Source organism: Labrus mixtus, chromosome 7 (assembly GCF_963584025.1).
Source record: "Labrus mixtus chromosome 7, fLabMix1.1, whole genome shotgun sequence".
Classification (NCBI taxonomy): Eukaryota; Metazoa; Chordata; class Actinopteri; order Labriformes; family Labridae; genus Labrus; species Labrus mixtus.
In genome coordinates this window covers 10,049,199-10,063,650 of record NC_083618.1, presented here as the reverse complement: position 1 = coordinate 10,063,650, position 14,452 = coordinate 10,049,199, and the positions used below count along the sequence as shown (strand labels likewise).

Here is a 14,452-nt window from a genome sequence, read left to right as displayed (position 1 = left end):
TGGACACAACCTATCCGCTAGGCCATCTGCGTCCAAACTGTAATGACATTTGAAGTAATCTGGTTCTAGATTTTCCTTAAGGATTTTTAAAGTTTAGTTTCAGACCTTTGTGAGATGTGTTTATAGAATAACGTAATACCATTTAAATAAACCACGTTTAGTCTTAAATCTAAATTAACTTCTTAGTCTAATCAAACCTGACTGAACAGATCATAAAATGATCTCCAAATGTAAATGCAGACTGTGAAACCCTGTAGGTACTTATTAAGGTAGTTGTTAAACTATGGGTGTTGTGGCTTTAAATCAAAAAGGCCCTGTCCCTGGTACACACTTTATAAACATAGAAACAAGACCTTCCCTCCCTGTTGTGAGAACGAGGTGCTTCAACAGTTTTAGCACTCACAGCTGTAGCTCTGTCCCTCAGCACAAGGCACAGGGTTCTGTGTTACCCTGTGTTATCTGCTGTAAGACTCTTGACCAGGCATTTTTTTCAAAATTCCCACATCAGAGATTAACTGGATGAATAGAAAAGGATAAAGAGAATTTAAAAAAAAACTGAAATACAGGAAATAATCTGCAGAAATGTAAAAAAAAAAAATCCAATGGATTGAAAAAAAAAAATGTACAGGACGCCCAATAAAAGGAATGAATACTGAATGTAAATGTCTTGTATTCATTGTACAGTGATAAACAGAGGGTGCCCCCATACCCCCCCCCCCCCCCCCCCCCCCAGCCCCCCTCCCCCCCCCGGTCCTTTCCAACGGTCTAACTGCCGACTCTCCTGGATGGAGATAAAGAGAGGATTGCCTCAGAGGGAGAGAGGGAAACACTTTTCCTCCTTTTGTATTTTAAAGTACCATTTACTTCAGAGCAGAGAAAGAGAGAGGGGAGGTGTGTTAAGATTTTCCGAGGGAGGTGGAGTTTTTCGGAGTGGAGTCACAGACGAGAAACTTGCAGGGTAAAACAAAGTAAAGTGGGGACACGGAGAATGGAAACTATCTCCTCACATCTGTAGTCCGTCAGCTTGCTAGCTTAGACATGGTTAGGAGCAGAACTATGACCTTTTTTTGTTTTGTATTCGTAGTTTAGTTTAGCCTTTACGTTTCAAAGGGGAGAAGTTGGGAGAAACCGGTTTTCCCTGGTACCCTAGCGCCGCTTTTGTGCCTGTGAATGGTGGTGGGGTGTTTTTCCTGTTTGACAGAGCCGATTGTCAAGTTAACATACAGCTGCCGAAAACACAGGCTAATCGGTAAGTTTTTAAAATAACTTTATGGGCTATATAGGCCTACAAGTTTACATCACTTGACTACTTTTCCCAGTGCAGTTGTGTGACTGTTATTCTCTGCCAGTGACCATTGGAGTTCCTTCACGTTTATCATGTTTACAGTAGTTGAATACATGATTGCCGACTTTGACTGATTATATCTGTGCGATTAATCCTCAGATCCTGACTGATCAGTGCCTGTATTAAGAGCTGAAATGTTTGTAGTAACACGTAGCAACCAAGTCTACTTCCATGGCTTCATCCCATTTAAATCATTTGACACTGGAGAAAAACACTTTAAGTCCTCCTTCAGCCTTTTAGGACAAAGACAAAATGATTCAGTATAATAGTGTCTTTATTTGTGTGCACTGAACCAAACATTTCTCTGATTCTGGTGTATGTCTCCAGGCTTTTTGCTTAGGTCTGCAGAAGTTGTGCTACTGGGATGTGGTATTACCACAGTCCTTCACAAAAACAACAAATAATCTATGCAATGTCTTTAATTTAAATCCTGTTTCATGTGATGTTAACTACATGGCTGTCAAATGTGACCGCTTTGTTGAACAGAAGTCCATTTTCTGAATTCTTCATTACCATCTATAGTAGGTTAGTATAGTAGAAGTTAATTTAAATATTTTTTTAAAGCATTTTTTCCATGTCCATCTGGTAGCCATGCAGCGTGGAAACAGCCCTGCATGAACCAAGTTGGGGATACGTCTCGGTTCTCTGGGCAGTGTGATGACAGCCTACAGGTCCTGACTTAGAAGGGTTCACTCTGTAGTTACATCCCCTCAACCCCCCCCCCCCCCCCCCCCCCCCCCCCCCATCTACTTGACCTATACTCTGTCAGACTGCACCAGATGGTTTTGCCCCTTTGAAAAGGCAGAGAGGAAGCCCCCCCTGCTTTGGGGGGGGGGGGGGGGGGGGGAAGAGAGCAGGAAGGCATGAAGAGCAGAGGGTGATGAAAGTTAGACTGCACATGTTGTTTTGCTGGTACCTTTTAATTAGCGTGAACACAAGGGTCTAATATTTGTCTCTCTGTGTTATAATACTAACACTAGGCTTACTTGTCTTCAAAGATAAAAGACTTTTGAATTGAACAGTTTGACAAACTTACTAGCCGTAGGCAAGAGGTTATTCAAGTAAACTATTGGCTGGCTATCAGTTACTTACCCTTGTTTTAAAAAAAAATTCTAAAGGGGAAGTCTTACTTAATAGTTTACTTTAATAAACAAATGTATTGCGCTAAAGCTGTCTTAAACACAAAGACATTTGACGATTTATACGTTTTACTTTCAGCTGTACAGTATAGTACATTATTATCAGTATTCACTTGGAACCAATGAGAATCAGGTTACTAAGCTTCTCCTCTGTTGTCAATTGTTCTCGTTGGGCTGTATACAGTTATGGACAATTGAAGTTCCCACAAATGCAGTTTCACGGTGACCCTGGCGTGTTCTGGTCATTAAGATGAGTTTACCACAGAAGACTTCCTAATTGTTGAGTAAGTAGTCCAACCATGTCAGGCCACATGCTCAGGCCTGCTGCATCTGTCCATATGCACAGCACATGGCACAAATCTCTACACTGACGAGTGTCTCTTGGTTCTTCGTTATGAATAAGCGCTGTGTTAAGGAGGATATCTGCTGTTGTAATCTGTGCAAGACTCAGAGCTGAGGTTATTTTTTTTATTTAAGGAGACTACTGTGCTCGATACCAGTGGTGACTTTATACTTTTCTAGGAAAAACTTGCATTGGGTGAATATAATCACTAAAAGTATTTTCTGGACACGTGGATTATGAGGACTAAGTTCTAATATCTTTTTTCTTCATGAATGCGGCGAAGTGGAGCAGTCTTACAAGGCACCTTAAAGAACCTTTGAAAGTAAGGGAGAAAATCCTAAAAAGACCAATCAAATGGGGCCTGATGTGATGCCTTACATTTTGAGGTTGTTGTTGTTGTTTAAGGGTAATTAATTGCATACTTTTTTCAAAATGAACCAGACATTGGTACAATTGCTTTCCTCGTCCAATGCAAAAAGGAAAACTAACATGGTATAGTGCCAACCGTAGTTTATGCAAGAGAAGCCCCATTGTCATATGGAAAACACATAAAAACTGATACCAGTCATTTTCAAACATCCACCCAAATGCTACTTATAGAACTTAAACACTGGTTATAGTTGAGACATGAGAGCAGCTTTGAGTTGGCTTAGCAAAGGAAGCCCAAGCATGATATTTTAGGATTGTGAGATCGCTCTAGGAGGTACATTTATTGTCGACTGGAATTTGACAAAGAGGGTTAAATGGCTGCTTTAAATGACAGAGCAGCAGACATACAGTATATAGGCACTGCACGGAGGTCTGAACCACCATCGTGCTTTAACTCCCCCTTTGCTGCTAAAGCAGTTCTATCTGAGAATTATCCCAATTCCATCACAGGCCTATTTGATTATACCCTGGTAGTCTGCCTCAGCAATTCCTTTACTTGTTCAATCATTTGACGGGAGCTTAAAAAAGTTGTAATATATGGTACTACACCATGTTGAACATTTGATACAGAGGTCAGCACCGCCCTGTGACTGTTTGAGCATGAGTATCTTCTCAAGGACACTTCAGCCTGATGGGCGCTTACTTTTGAGTTCGCTGCACCATAGTGTTCATCAGCAGCATTATTATCTCATCCACTGCTACACTATCATGTTCTCACTGACATATGCACATAGAGACTCCACCACTGAACCTACAAAAAGCTGCTCTCTACCACAAACCCCTAATAGAGCGTTGTGGGAGTGCCCCTCCTTGCTTGCTGCACACACTGTAAACTCCTTCCTTTGCTGCTGGATCACAGCTTTAACTTACTGCAGCATGGATTGAAGTCCTTAGCATGGATTTTAATCATGTTAATGACCATGTGTGTACGGATGTACATTATGCACCATCAACATGTGACACTCTTCAAAGTGGTTCACATAGTTTTTCTGATCTTTTCATGCCATAGTATAAGTAGCTTTCTGCAGGCTTTAGTTAAAAGGCCTCTATTGTTTACACTTAAGTCAGGCAGTAATGAGCTTGAGGGATTATGAGGACCAAAGTATAGGATGCTACTAATTAAATATCATAAAGTGAATAGGGTCTGTGATGATGGCAATTGGTTGGCTTTTTAAAAGTATTAACTAAGTCATTGCATTGCTTTAGATTATCTTTAATTGGTGCTTGGAAAGTATTTAGTTTAGGTTTTTGTGGCTCTGAATTTTAACTGAAATATTCACTTGAACAGCTGCCAATTACAAAAAAGCTATTAAGTTCAGAAAAGTATTGCAAAAATAATGTGACATTTATAAACTCAGGTGGTGACCTTATCTTAAGGACAATCCAGATTGTGCTCTGTGAAAAATAAAGTTGGTTTGATGAATCAAGTCTGCTACTATAGGCAAAAGATGTGCAGAAAAATATTTGGTTTAAGTACGATCCATTGCATACTCAAAACATTATTGATTTGGATTTTATCGAGGGTTGGTTGTGTTTAGAACAATACTTCATCTGACAGAGCTGGTTTTGGGTAAACGGGTGTTAGAAAGAAGAAGACAGCTTAAAAGAGAGTCAACCTGAATAAGAATAACAAAATGATAGTTAGTGACATCTCAATCTGCTCAGGAGAAAAAGAAGCCCTGTTGATGTTTCTGATCACATGCGACCCTGAAATGGCAATTTAGTGATGTAATACCTAAACGCTGTGTTGAAAGCTGTTTATACGAGTCATGAATGCAAGCCACGTGCTAGAAAGTTGCCAGGCACACATGGCCATGTGAGTATTGTGCATGCAAATGAATCCCATGTGTCACTTTGAATATCCTCTGTCTTTTTGTGTATGAGATTAGTTTTTAAAATGCAAGAAGGGCTGAGTAAAGAAAGATACATCTGGATAAAAAGGTCTGAAAAGAGTTCAGATCTGGCAGCTTCTGCCTAACTACAGTAACAGCGTGTGTACCTCATAGTAAAGATGTGATGCACTGACAGGGTTTGACTTGTCGGTGTAAAATGAATTAGTCGAATCAGTGACTCATCGTGTTTTGAGTTTTATCAGACCAAGATCGAATGGATAAGATTCAAAACAGCAATATAGCATCAGTAAAAAAATACATTGTAAACATTTTTAATCACACAGAGGCACTTTGTGACACAGTGTGCTGTGTTATATGTGGAATAAGTTGCAATTCAGACGCAATACAAGATGATTTCCATCACATTTCAAGGCTTCTATTCCGTCTGTATCCTTGGCTGTCCAGATTTCTCAGTGGGTGTTATTGACCCTGCTGATTTTTATTGAGCAGCACAGAGTTCTAGCTAGCTGCTTTATGTTTTCCAGACCCAGATTGTCAGTTGATAAATGAGTAGGGATGCACTGATCAACATCACAGTATTAGTCGATATCTGCCCTGTTGACAGACATCGACCCATTTGCAAATAATGTGGCCTGCATTGATGTCGGTAACCGATGTTTATCAGTTGTGTCGTATACATTTTAAGCTGGCAAGCTAGTATGCCTAACATCTGATTCAGAGAAGACGTTTTTTAAAAACTGATTTGCTCTCCTGGTCAAATGTGATAGAAAATGTTGTCAGTGTGGAAATCTTATGCATCTCTGGGAAAGATTAGTGACATGCGGTTTGTAAGACATGTTAAAGAGACATTTCAAGAGGAGGGACTAGTAGAAACTATTCATACCGTAAAATCATCGTTATCAGAACTAGCAATCGGATAAATCGTTAATCTCATTATTTGTGTCTGCCCTGATTATCGAAATTGTATTTCTCTACAAAGAAGTGTTGTAGTTGTTGAGCTGAAGTGTTCATGATCTTTGTGTCTGTGTCTGCAAACACAAGGGCCAGTTCCTGCTGAAACCTGATGTTCCACTTCCTCATCTGGTCATAAGCTTCCCCTTCCTGTTACGGAGGGGCAGGATACTCAATAGCAGCCTATATGATGTCTTGCTCAATATAATCCTGAGAACCTGAAAGCAGATGTTGTTGTAATAATAAGCATGCATTTATCCATGTAGATTCTGTTTTATCCTTAGTTCAATATGGGCACTCTTTATGTAACTCCTTGTCTTGTCTGAGCTTGATCAGTCTTTCAGATGATCTGGGTGTTTGGCTGAAGGTAGATGATATGATTTTTGACTGCAAAGCGCAGGGCACAGTGCATCCCTCATTCTTGAAAGAGTCTTCCAATTGAAGTCGTCAGACCACCAAGTCATTTTAACACTGCAGGTTTTCAGGCTCTCAGCTGTCCCTGGTCGTCAAGTCGGACGAGAACGTAGAGTTCCTGGCTGTGATCACACACGGCCACCCCTTCTTCAAACACACCCAAATTAGCTATTTGGGGAACTCATAGTCGGCCCGGCCTGTTTCTCAGCAGCTGAGAACTCAAATCTGCATCATTCAACCCCCCTGTGTTTATTCAGTGGGAGTAAACTCTTTGGTAAGTTTTTCTTCCAAGGGCAACATGATATTCCAAAAGGTCATTTGCAGCTGATCCTTATTGTTTGTTAATACACATTCTGTTAATACACATTCTCAAACTGTAACTCTTCAGTAATTTAAGTGATACTTCTGGAAGCCATTATGTGTGCTTTCTTCTCAAGTACAAATTAAGGGTGTTTGACACTCTTGCCATAAATAATCGTTACTAAACTTCAGCCTCTGTGCATAAAGCGGCTGGCCAGTCCTAGACTTTGGTCCAGTCTAAAATACTTTAATAGATCTCATTTCTGTTTGACATAGTGCTTTGAGAACCTATAAGCTAATTGTAGCACACAAAAAGGCCCAAGTTGGTAAGATATTACTTGCATTAGCATACAGGGCTGCTAGCATGGCTGCATTCCTTTAGTGTTGTCGATTTAGTTGCCAGGCAAACTTAGCTGGTAGAATTTCAGCTAGGAGGGTAACTTTTGGGGATCTTTTGGGGCCTCCCGAAGTCCAGTCACTAAGATAAACTGCCCTGGGTCCAGTTTGGACCCCTCCCTCCATCACTCACCAGAGCCCTGAAGGCAAATACTTGGCACCCATCTAAAAGCAAACACTCTGGGATCTACCAGTTTCCTTGGTGCTCTCAGCCTTCTCTCTGTGGTCTCCTGTTCTGTTAGCATCGTTTCCTCTGAGTGCCACTAGAGGTCACAGCAAGGGCCTCAGAGTCTTTGTCTTGCCTCATAATGGCTCTATTCTCCCACAGCAGCGAGGACTTCCAAGCCTGCTGGACATAGGACACCATTGAGACCCTTTAAGGGGAAACATGAGGCAGATTTACAAAGATATGGGAGTGTAAATGGGCGTGTGTTTAGAGTTAAATCAGTTAAAATGGTGGTTGAATATGAAGTAGTTCATACTCACAGTAATAGCCCTACTGGCAAACCAAATAAAAATGTTTTACCAGTTGGATTTAAAATAGCCGTTAACATGGAAAGGCAGGACTTCTATTCTGACTAGCATATATGATGTATTACATTGACTATTGTATCTACTAGTTTTGTACAGAGCTGTATATGCACATCCATTTTTTTCTGGCCCTTTCGAAGATTAAAGCAACAATATGTAATTTTTCCGTCCTAAAATAGTAAAATAGTTATATCAAGGTTGATCTAATGTTAAAACTAACTTTCAACAGGGAGAATGGCGTCTCTACCATTTCCACTTAGCACCTGGTTTACAGCACTTGGGCAGTGTACCGCAGTTCTCTCTTGAGATGTGCATACAGCTTTACGACACTAGTTAACTCACCAGCTTTCTTTGGCAGCTTGTTAGACCGTCTGTACTCTTTGACACAATGGCTGATGGAAAAGGATGGTAACAGATGAAGAAGAGAAAAAGAGAGAGTGACTGAGAAAGAAGTCAGACTAGAGTAAATATTGGACCTTGCCAGTTGACATGGTACTTTGGATTCTCACAACATCTTTGCCGTTGTCGAGATTTGTCTCATATGTCCCATATCCACAATGCTCCCAGTGCAGATTCACTTTAAAACACAATAACTTACTGCATTTGCATTGTAAGGAAACAGGACGCATGTTTGATACTCTATAATAAAACTTTTATCCAAGATTTTAGAGGAAGATTTCCTGATAAAGGAAAGCTTAGCTTCAGCACCCTCTGCTCCTCAACAAATACACAATCCCAACGAAGGGGGGACCAACTAGCACTAAGTTCATTTTACGACAAAACTTCAATTTGAGCCAGAGTGCATCAATGTTGCTTAAACTTAAGAAGAACTATGTGAGCTTAAAGTAGGCCGCCCTTTAATTCAAATGGCATCGATTTGCAAAGACAGAGTCAAGTTTGTGTAAAAAAAACAACAACTGGGGCACTGGTGGCGCAGTGGTTTGTGTGCGCTCCCCATGTATGGAGGCTATCGTCTTCCATGCGGGCAGCCCGGGTTCGAATCCAACCTGTGGCTCCTTTCCCGCATGTCATTCCCCACTCTCTCTCTCCCTGATTTCTGACTCTATCCTATCTCTCAATTAAAGGCACAAAACAAAATCTTGAAAAAACAACAACTGTATGACATAAGAAGAGCAGTAGATGGTCTCTGAGCAAGGAGAAAGGGTTTCATATCCAAGCTGACCAGCTGAGACCAGCTCAGGCAGAATTCTTCAAGGCAAACCATTGGCTCAATCAATGACAGTTTAACTAGTACACTTCAATTTAGGAGTAAACTCTATCTAGCAAAGTCTGTTCGTTCTTTTTCGGAACAGTTCAACATTGTAACCTCTAACCAACATGGAGGGGCAGACAAAGTTAAAAGATCAAAGAGCAAGACAATCTCTAGACCAAAACAATGAGGTTCCTGTGTGTGTCTGTGTCAGTCCATTTTCTAACCCCTGTTTCTGTGTCACAAGCAGCCTGGAGTCCTGGATTATTGGGCAAGAGTAGCCAGTCTAAGAACATTAAAAACAAATGCATTCACCCCTTCTTCACAATCTGTTGAAGGTGGCTATGTGGTGCTATTATTCCTCCCCCCGGTGTCACAAACTGGGTAAGCGGCGTGTGAGCGTTGTTTGTTTAAGCGTAGAAAGCAAATCACTCGTAATGGTGGGGCTTCTTGTCGGCCTGTTGCTGGATCTCTTTATAAAACAGATCTAAAACACTTCTATTTGCATCCCTAAGAAATTGTTGCCTGTGTCTGAAGTCATAACCCTTACAGATAGTGAGATACAGACAACAATACACAAAAAACCCTCTGTCAGCCAGTCTAAATGAGATTCTGGTTACCTCAAGGCTACAGAGGAAACCAATGAGCCATCACTCAGCCCAGACCCACTGTGTAGATATAATATCCCACGGTAGTGTTTGTTTTTAAGTTTAGAAATTGGTTGGTGCTCATATGAAATACCCATTTGGTTAGAAAGGTTTAGTTATTAAATCAAGTCTCCTTTTTAAAAAATGATTAATAAGTTAGTTTACCTCACATTAAGTGTACAACAGCTGTACAGTTACTGTTGTACTGCTGTAAAACAGCAGTGGGTCCTGAAGTCTGTTTTCTAAATCACTGACAGACATCTTGCTTATAATAGTTGTAAATACGTAGTATCTTTATTTTGATTTATTAATTCTAATTTGATTAATACTCATATGCATGTTCTTCCTGTTGTCTTTTACTGCTGCAGCACTTGAATTTCCCCACTGGGGATCAATAAAGGATTATCTTATCTTATTAAGTTTAGGTACTTTTTCATACCCTTACTTTAGCTGTATTAGGATGGTTGTTTTATAGGCAACCATTTTACATTTGCTTCAGTGTTAAAACATAATAATGGACAGTTATCCAAATTTGTATACATGTATTATAGGCTATTTGAACCAGATACCTTCAACCATATAAAGTCACATTGTACATTTTATCTAAATTTCAGTATTAAATGCTTCTCATAAAAATTCTAATGCTTAAAATAATGTACACTACAGCAACACAGAGCCTTCAAACTTCAACTGGAACCATACACTTATTGGAGACTTTCCTAAAGGCTGTCTTAAAAAAAATAAGAAATAGCAGTTTTTACTGATGTAAAACAGAAATAGAGACAGACAGATATGAAGGTACTGGAGAACTGCTAGTGACTAAAGAAGAAAAGAAAATGTTCCAACAAGTTCTCATTTTTTCCATGTAAAGTCATTCATAGGCAGGAGACACAAAATGACAGAGCCCTGAGTCTGAGAGAAATGCCAAACATATGAGGCTCCTTCCAGTGTAAGAGAGAAATTAGACTGAAGGAAAGTTCCAGGTGAAGGAGGAGATAGACGGAGTGGAAAGAGAAAGATCTGGGGAAAAAAAGCACAGAGTAAAGGCAGGGCCGACTGTTCCCAACTGTTTGTTCAAGTAGAAAACGTGAGTTTGCTGTAATCGGATCTCAGCTGTGGTGAGATCATGCAGGAGGCCTGCCAGCAGCCTCAGAGAGAGAGCAGTCCACCCATGATCCTTTATCCTGCTACAGCACTCTGAGGATCTCCACAGGCCTGCTGGCTTAAATATCATGTCGAGTACTAGTCTGGGAAGTAGGTGGAGGTGAAATGTAAGTTCAGTGATGCAAATGGGTAGATATATACCTGCTATGCACTGACAGTCTTTTCTCATCTGATCTTTGTCTTCACATAAATCAAGGGATTATGTGTTTCTTTATGAATTGGGCATATTGTTCCTCTGTCTAGGCTAGATACAACATTTGAAAAGCTTTAAATGTACGCACAGAGCTTTAAAAGGTAAATCAAGTTTTCAAAGTTATAGGGAGAAAGTGACCATGTCTGCTTGTACTCTTAACAAAGTGATCAATTGAGTAGATTCTAATATGTTGTGAAAATGTTCTCAATTAAAAACAGCTCATTTAACATGAAGCACAGTAACAAACTTACAGGAACTTAAGTTTTCCTGTTTAATACTTGAAGGAACATTACAAGTAGTTATGTTAACTGGGTAAAAATGATCAAGGAAAGTTAATTACATCTGTTAGACCACAAACCACTCAGTCAGTATTCATGAGTTATCCTGGCTCATGGACTGTAATGAGTAAATGAGCTGCGTGCCAGGGCACACAGGATTGCGCTTAGCTGTATTGCACGCTGTGTTGAATCTGCGACAGCTGCACACACAACGCAGACATGAAGTCACAGTTGACCTTAAGATTTCTCACTTAACAATTAACAATGGAGTTCGTGGATTTCTCTATTCACAGATATGGGATTTTTAAAAGCCTCGCTCATCTTTTGCATTACAATGTTTTTTTCTTTTGCAGCTGCCAAATCTTTTCAAATGGACTTAAGATAGAGCCACAAGAAGTTCCTAAACTTGTCCTGAACTTCAGCCTCCCACATTCATCGAGAATGGCAGATCCCACCGGGCTGAGCTCTGAAGGGGCCGGGGAAGGTTTGTCTGAAGTTGACGTGTGCAGTTTGGAGATAGAAAGGAAGTATGATGTCATCCCCGCTGTCATCTGCTCCATGTGTTGCCTGTTTGGCATCATCTACTGCTTCTTTGGTGAGGCCCAGACTTTGACAATGAGAAAACTGAAACATAAAGCTTTGCATAACATCAGACCACTGATTTCTAATTATTATCATCTGTTTTTCCTTCTTTCAGGTTACCGCTGTTTCAAGGCTGTCATGTTCCTGTCGGGTCTGATGTTCGGCTCAGTCATCATCTTCTTGCTCTGTCACAAGGAGCATGTGCTGGACACTCAGCTGAGTGTAGAGGCCAGCGCAGGTATTGGACTAGGTATAGGCCTGCTGTGCGGCCTGGTCACCATGCTGGTAAGAAGCGTCGGCCTCTTCATGACCGGCTTGCTGCTGGGCCTCCTCTTGGCTCTGTCCGCCCTGCTGGTCACTCACCAGTTCTACACTCCTACCACAGTCTGGGTCCCACTGGGTACTCTCTTGGGAACAGGCATGTTGTTTGCTGTGCTGACGCTGCAGTGGCAGAAGCTCTTCACCATGCTGTCCACTGCTGTGTTCGGGGCAGCCATCATGACAGTGTGCGCTGATTATTTTGTGGAGATGCTGGCTTTGGGTACACATGTGTATGACTGCCTGAGACTCACACCCGGACCCCCTCTCTGCTGGTACAGCTGGGTCATTCTGGGCATCTGGCCCGCCCTCAGCCTTATAGGAGTTCTGGTCCAATGGAAACTTACAGATGACAGCTTCTCGCACACTGAGGGTGAGGAGGAAATATCATGACACTTTGTCTGTTAACTCTGTAGGGTTACAAATCAGAATAAGTCAAAAGGTAATTCTTAGTTCAAAAGCAGTTAACCCCTCTAATAGAAAAGTTCACTGTAAGGTTAATGTGTAAAAACAACTGCTATGTTAGCACACGATTGATCACTAAAATGTACATAGTAGGAACAGATTTCTTTCTGCAAAAACATTAAATGCTTTAAATGTTTTCTAAAGTTTTAAGTTCCTTATAAATCTGCTAGCAAATAATATTTGGAATAAATATCATATTCCTTTTTTTCAACTCTGTAATCCTTACAGAAATCCTGGATTGTGTTTTATTATTGAGTCATCTTAAAAGTTGCCCTTAAATCCCCCCTTCTCATAGTTGTGATCAGTCGGAGACAGAAGAGAGTCCAGCTGATGCGGATACGAGAGAAGGACGCCAAGAAGCGACAGCAGGCAGGTGGGCAGGAAGGCATGTACCGCCGTAAACCCACCCCAGTGAAACGTTACGCTGGGGATCTACTGGCACCGGTCAGTGTCTCCCAACATGGCGTGTGCTATAAAACTGATGCCATTTAAAAAAAACAAAAAAAACATGTCATCACTTTTTGTGTACCTCACTCATCTCTCCTTCTGTTTTTTGTTCTCAGAGCTACCTGCAAAGTCTGCGGGACAGACAGATGGGCACCGGCACTTCCCTTAGCAGCCTGGGAACTGCCAACCACACCATGATCGACCTGGACTTTGAGACCGGGTCCACAGCACCCCTCACTGCTACAACCCCGGTCATCAGGATCTGAGTTTAACAAGGACTAGAAGGGACTGTTTGGTGCTTCTCTGGTTCTCCGGCTGTGTCTTCCTGAAGTAGAGTAGAACAAATAAACTGTGACCCTCAGTGAAGGGTTTTAATCTGCCTTCGAAATGAGCTAAAGCAAGGACGTGTGTATGCCTGTGTTCAGTGGAAGAGAATACTGTCTATTTAGAAGTAAGACTTGTGAAGCCCCTTTTTGGTGTAAGCCATAACCACTACAACCCCCCCCCCCTGTTTCTCAGAGAAATACTTAAAAAAAGTTGATATACATTGTAGGGTCCTTGATTTCCTCTCATTATGTATGAAATACATAAAAAGCAAGTACGAGCCTCAAGAGTGAGTGTGTTACTGTTTTGGTTGTGAATGTGACAAAGCAATTTGTTTGAAATGTACTGTACTTAAAAAGTTAGTCATTGCCATGAAGTGTTGTGTTATGACGACACGAGAACGGTTCAAATGTGTGGTTGTAGAATTTTGTGAAAGTTGTGTTAAAATTACTTTAATTTTTTGATTAATTATTTTTTTTTTTAGATGGGAGTGTAGTGTGAGAGTAAAATATGACATGTAGATGGAAACATGGAAGAATGAAAGTGAGGCAAAAATTACATGATACAGTCATTATACAGTTGTTGTTTAAAAGCTCTTAGCCAGAGCTTTTAGCGGGATCTTTTCCAGCAGCACTCTTAATTCTGTGACCTTTTTTTGTGTTTTTGTTTTGTCAGAACATGGTGAAGACTTGTGTATGCTTGTGGAGTAAACTTTTATTATTTAATTTATACAATGAACAAAGTACAGAACATGGTAATGTTGAAAAAAAGGACAAAAAAAGCACGCCTGTTGTTAATTTGTAGATTTTTAAATAATTACCCCCTTTATGTTGTTTTTATTTGCAGGGACAATGTGCTTTGTTACCTGAATTTGTACATACCTGTTGATAGAAATTTCAAATAGGAATAAATAAAAGTGTTTGATAAAAAAAAAAAACAGTTTCTAGTCCTTGGTCGAGTTGAATAAATTACACCATTGTTTCTGTGAGCTCTTAGCAACACTGGCTGAATTACTCATCAGATTTCCGAGGACATAGGAAGGATTTCCTACTCAGCGAGTGGTTTAGGTTGCCATGGTGCTTCCAAGGTTTTTTGTGTTGCAGGCGACTCAGTACAGGACAGC

General features: G+C 40.7%; 1 protein-coding gene across 3 annotated transcripts; it reads left to right on the top strand.

Annotated features, from left to right (window-relative positions):
• Positions 1-756: 756 nt before the first annotated feature.
• On the top strand, positions 757-14,268 carry LOC132977835 (transmembrane protein 198-like). 3 transcript variants are annotated; one of them, XM_061042721.1, is made up of 5 exons: positions 757-1,249; positions 11,547-11,788; positions 11,891-12,466; positions 12,854-12,931; positions 13,122-14,268. In XM_061042721.1, the coding sequence occupies exons 2-5, from the start codon at positions 11,635-11,637 to the stop codon at positions 13,172-13,174; spliced, it is 861 nt and encodes a 286-aa protein (XP_060898704.1). In that variant the 5' UTR covers positions 757-1,249; positions 11,547-11,634; the 3' UTR covers positions 13,175-14,268. The 3 variants fall into 3 exon arrangements, with proteins under 3 accessions (XP_060898704.1, XP_060898703.1, XP_060898702.1); XM_061042720.1 differs by having other exon boundaries at positions 12,854-12,943; XM_061042719.1 differs by having other exon boundaries at positions 759-1,249; positions 12,854-13,002.
• The last annotated feature ends 184 nt before the right edge of the window (positions 14,269-14,452 follow it).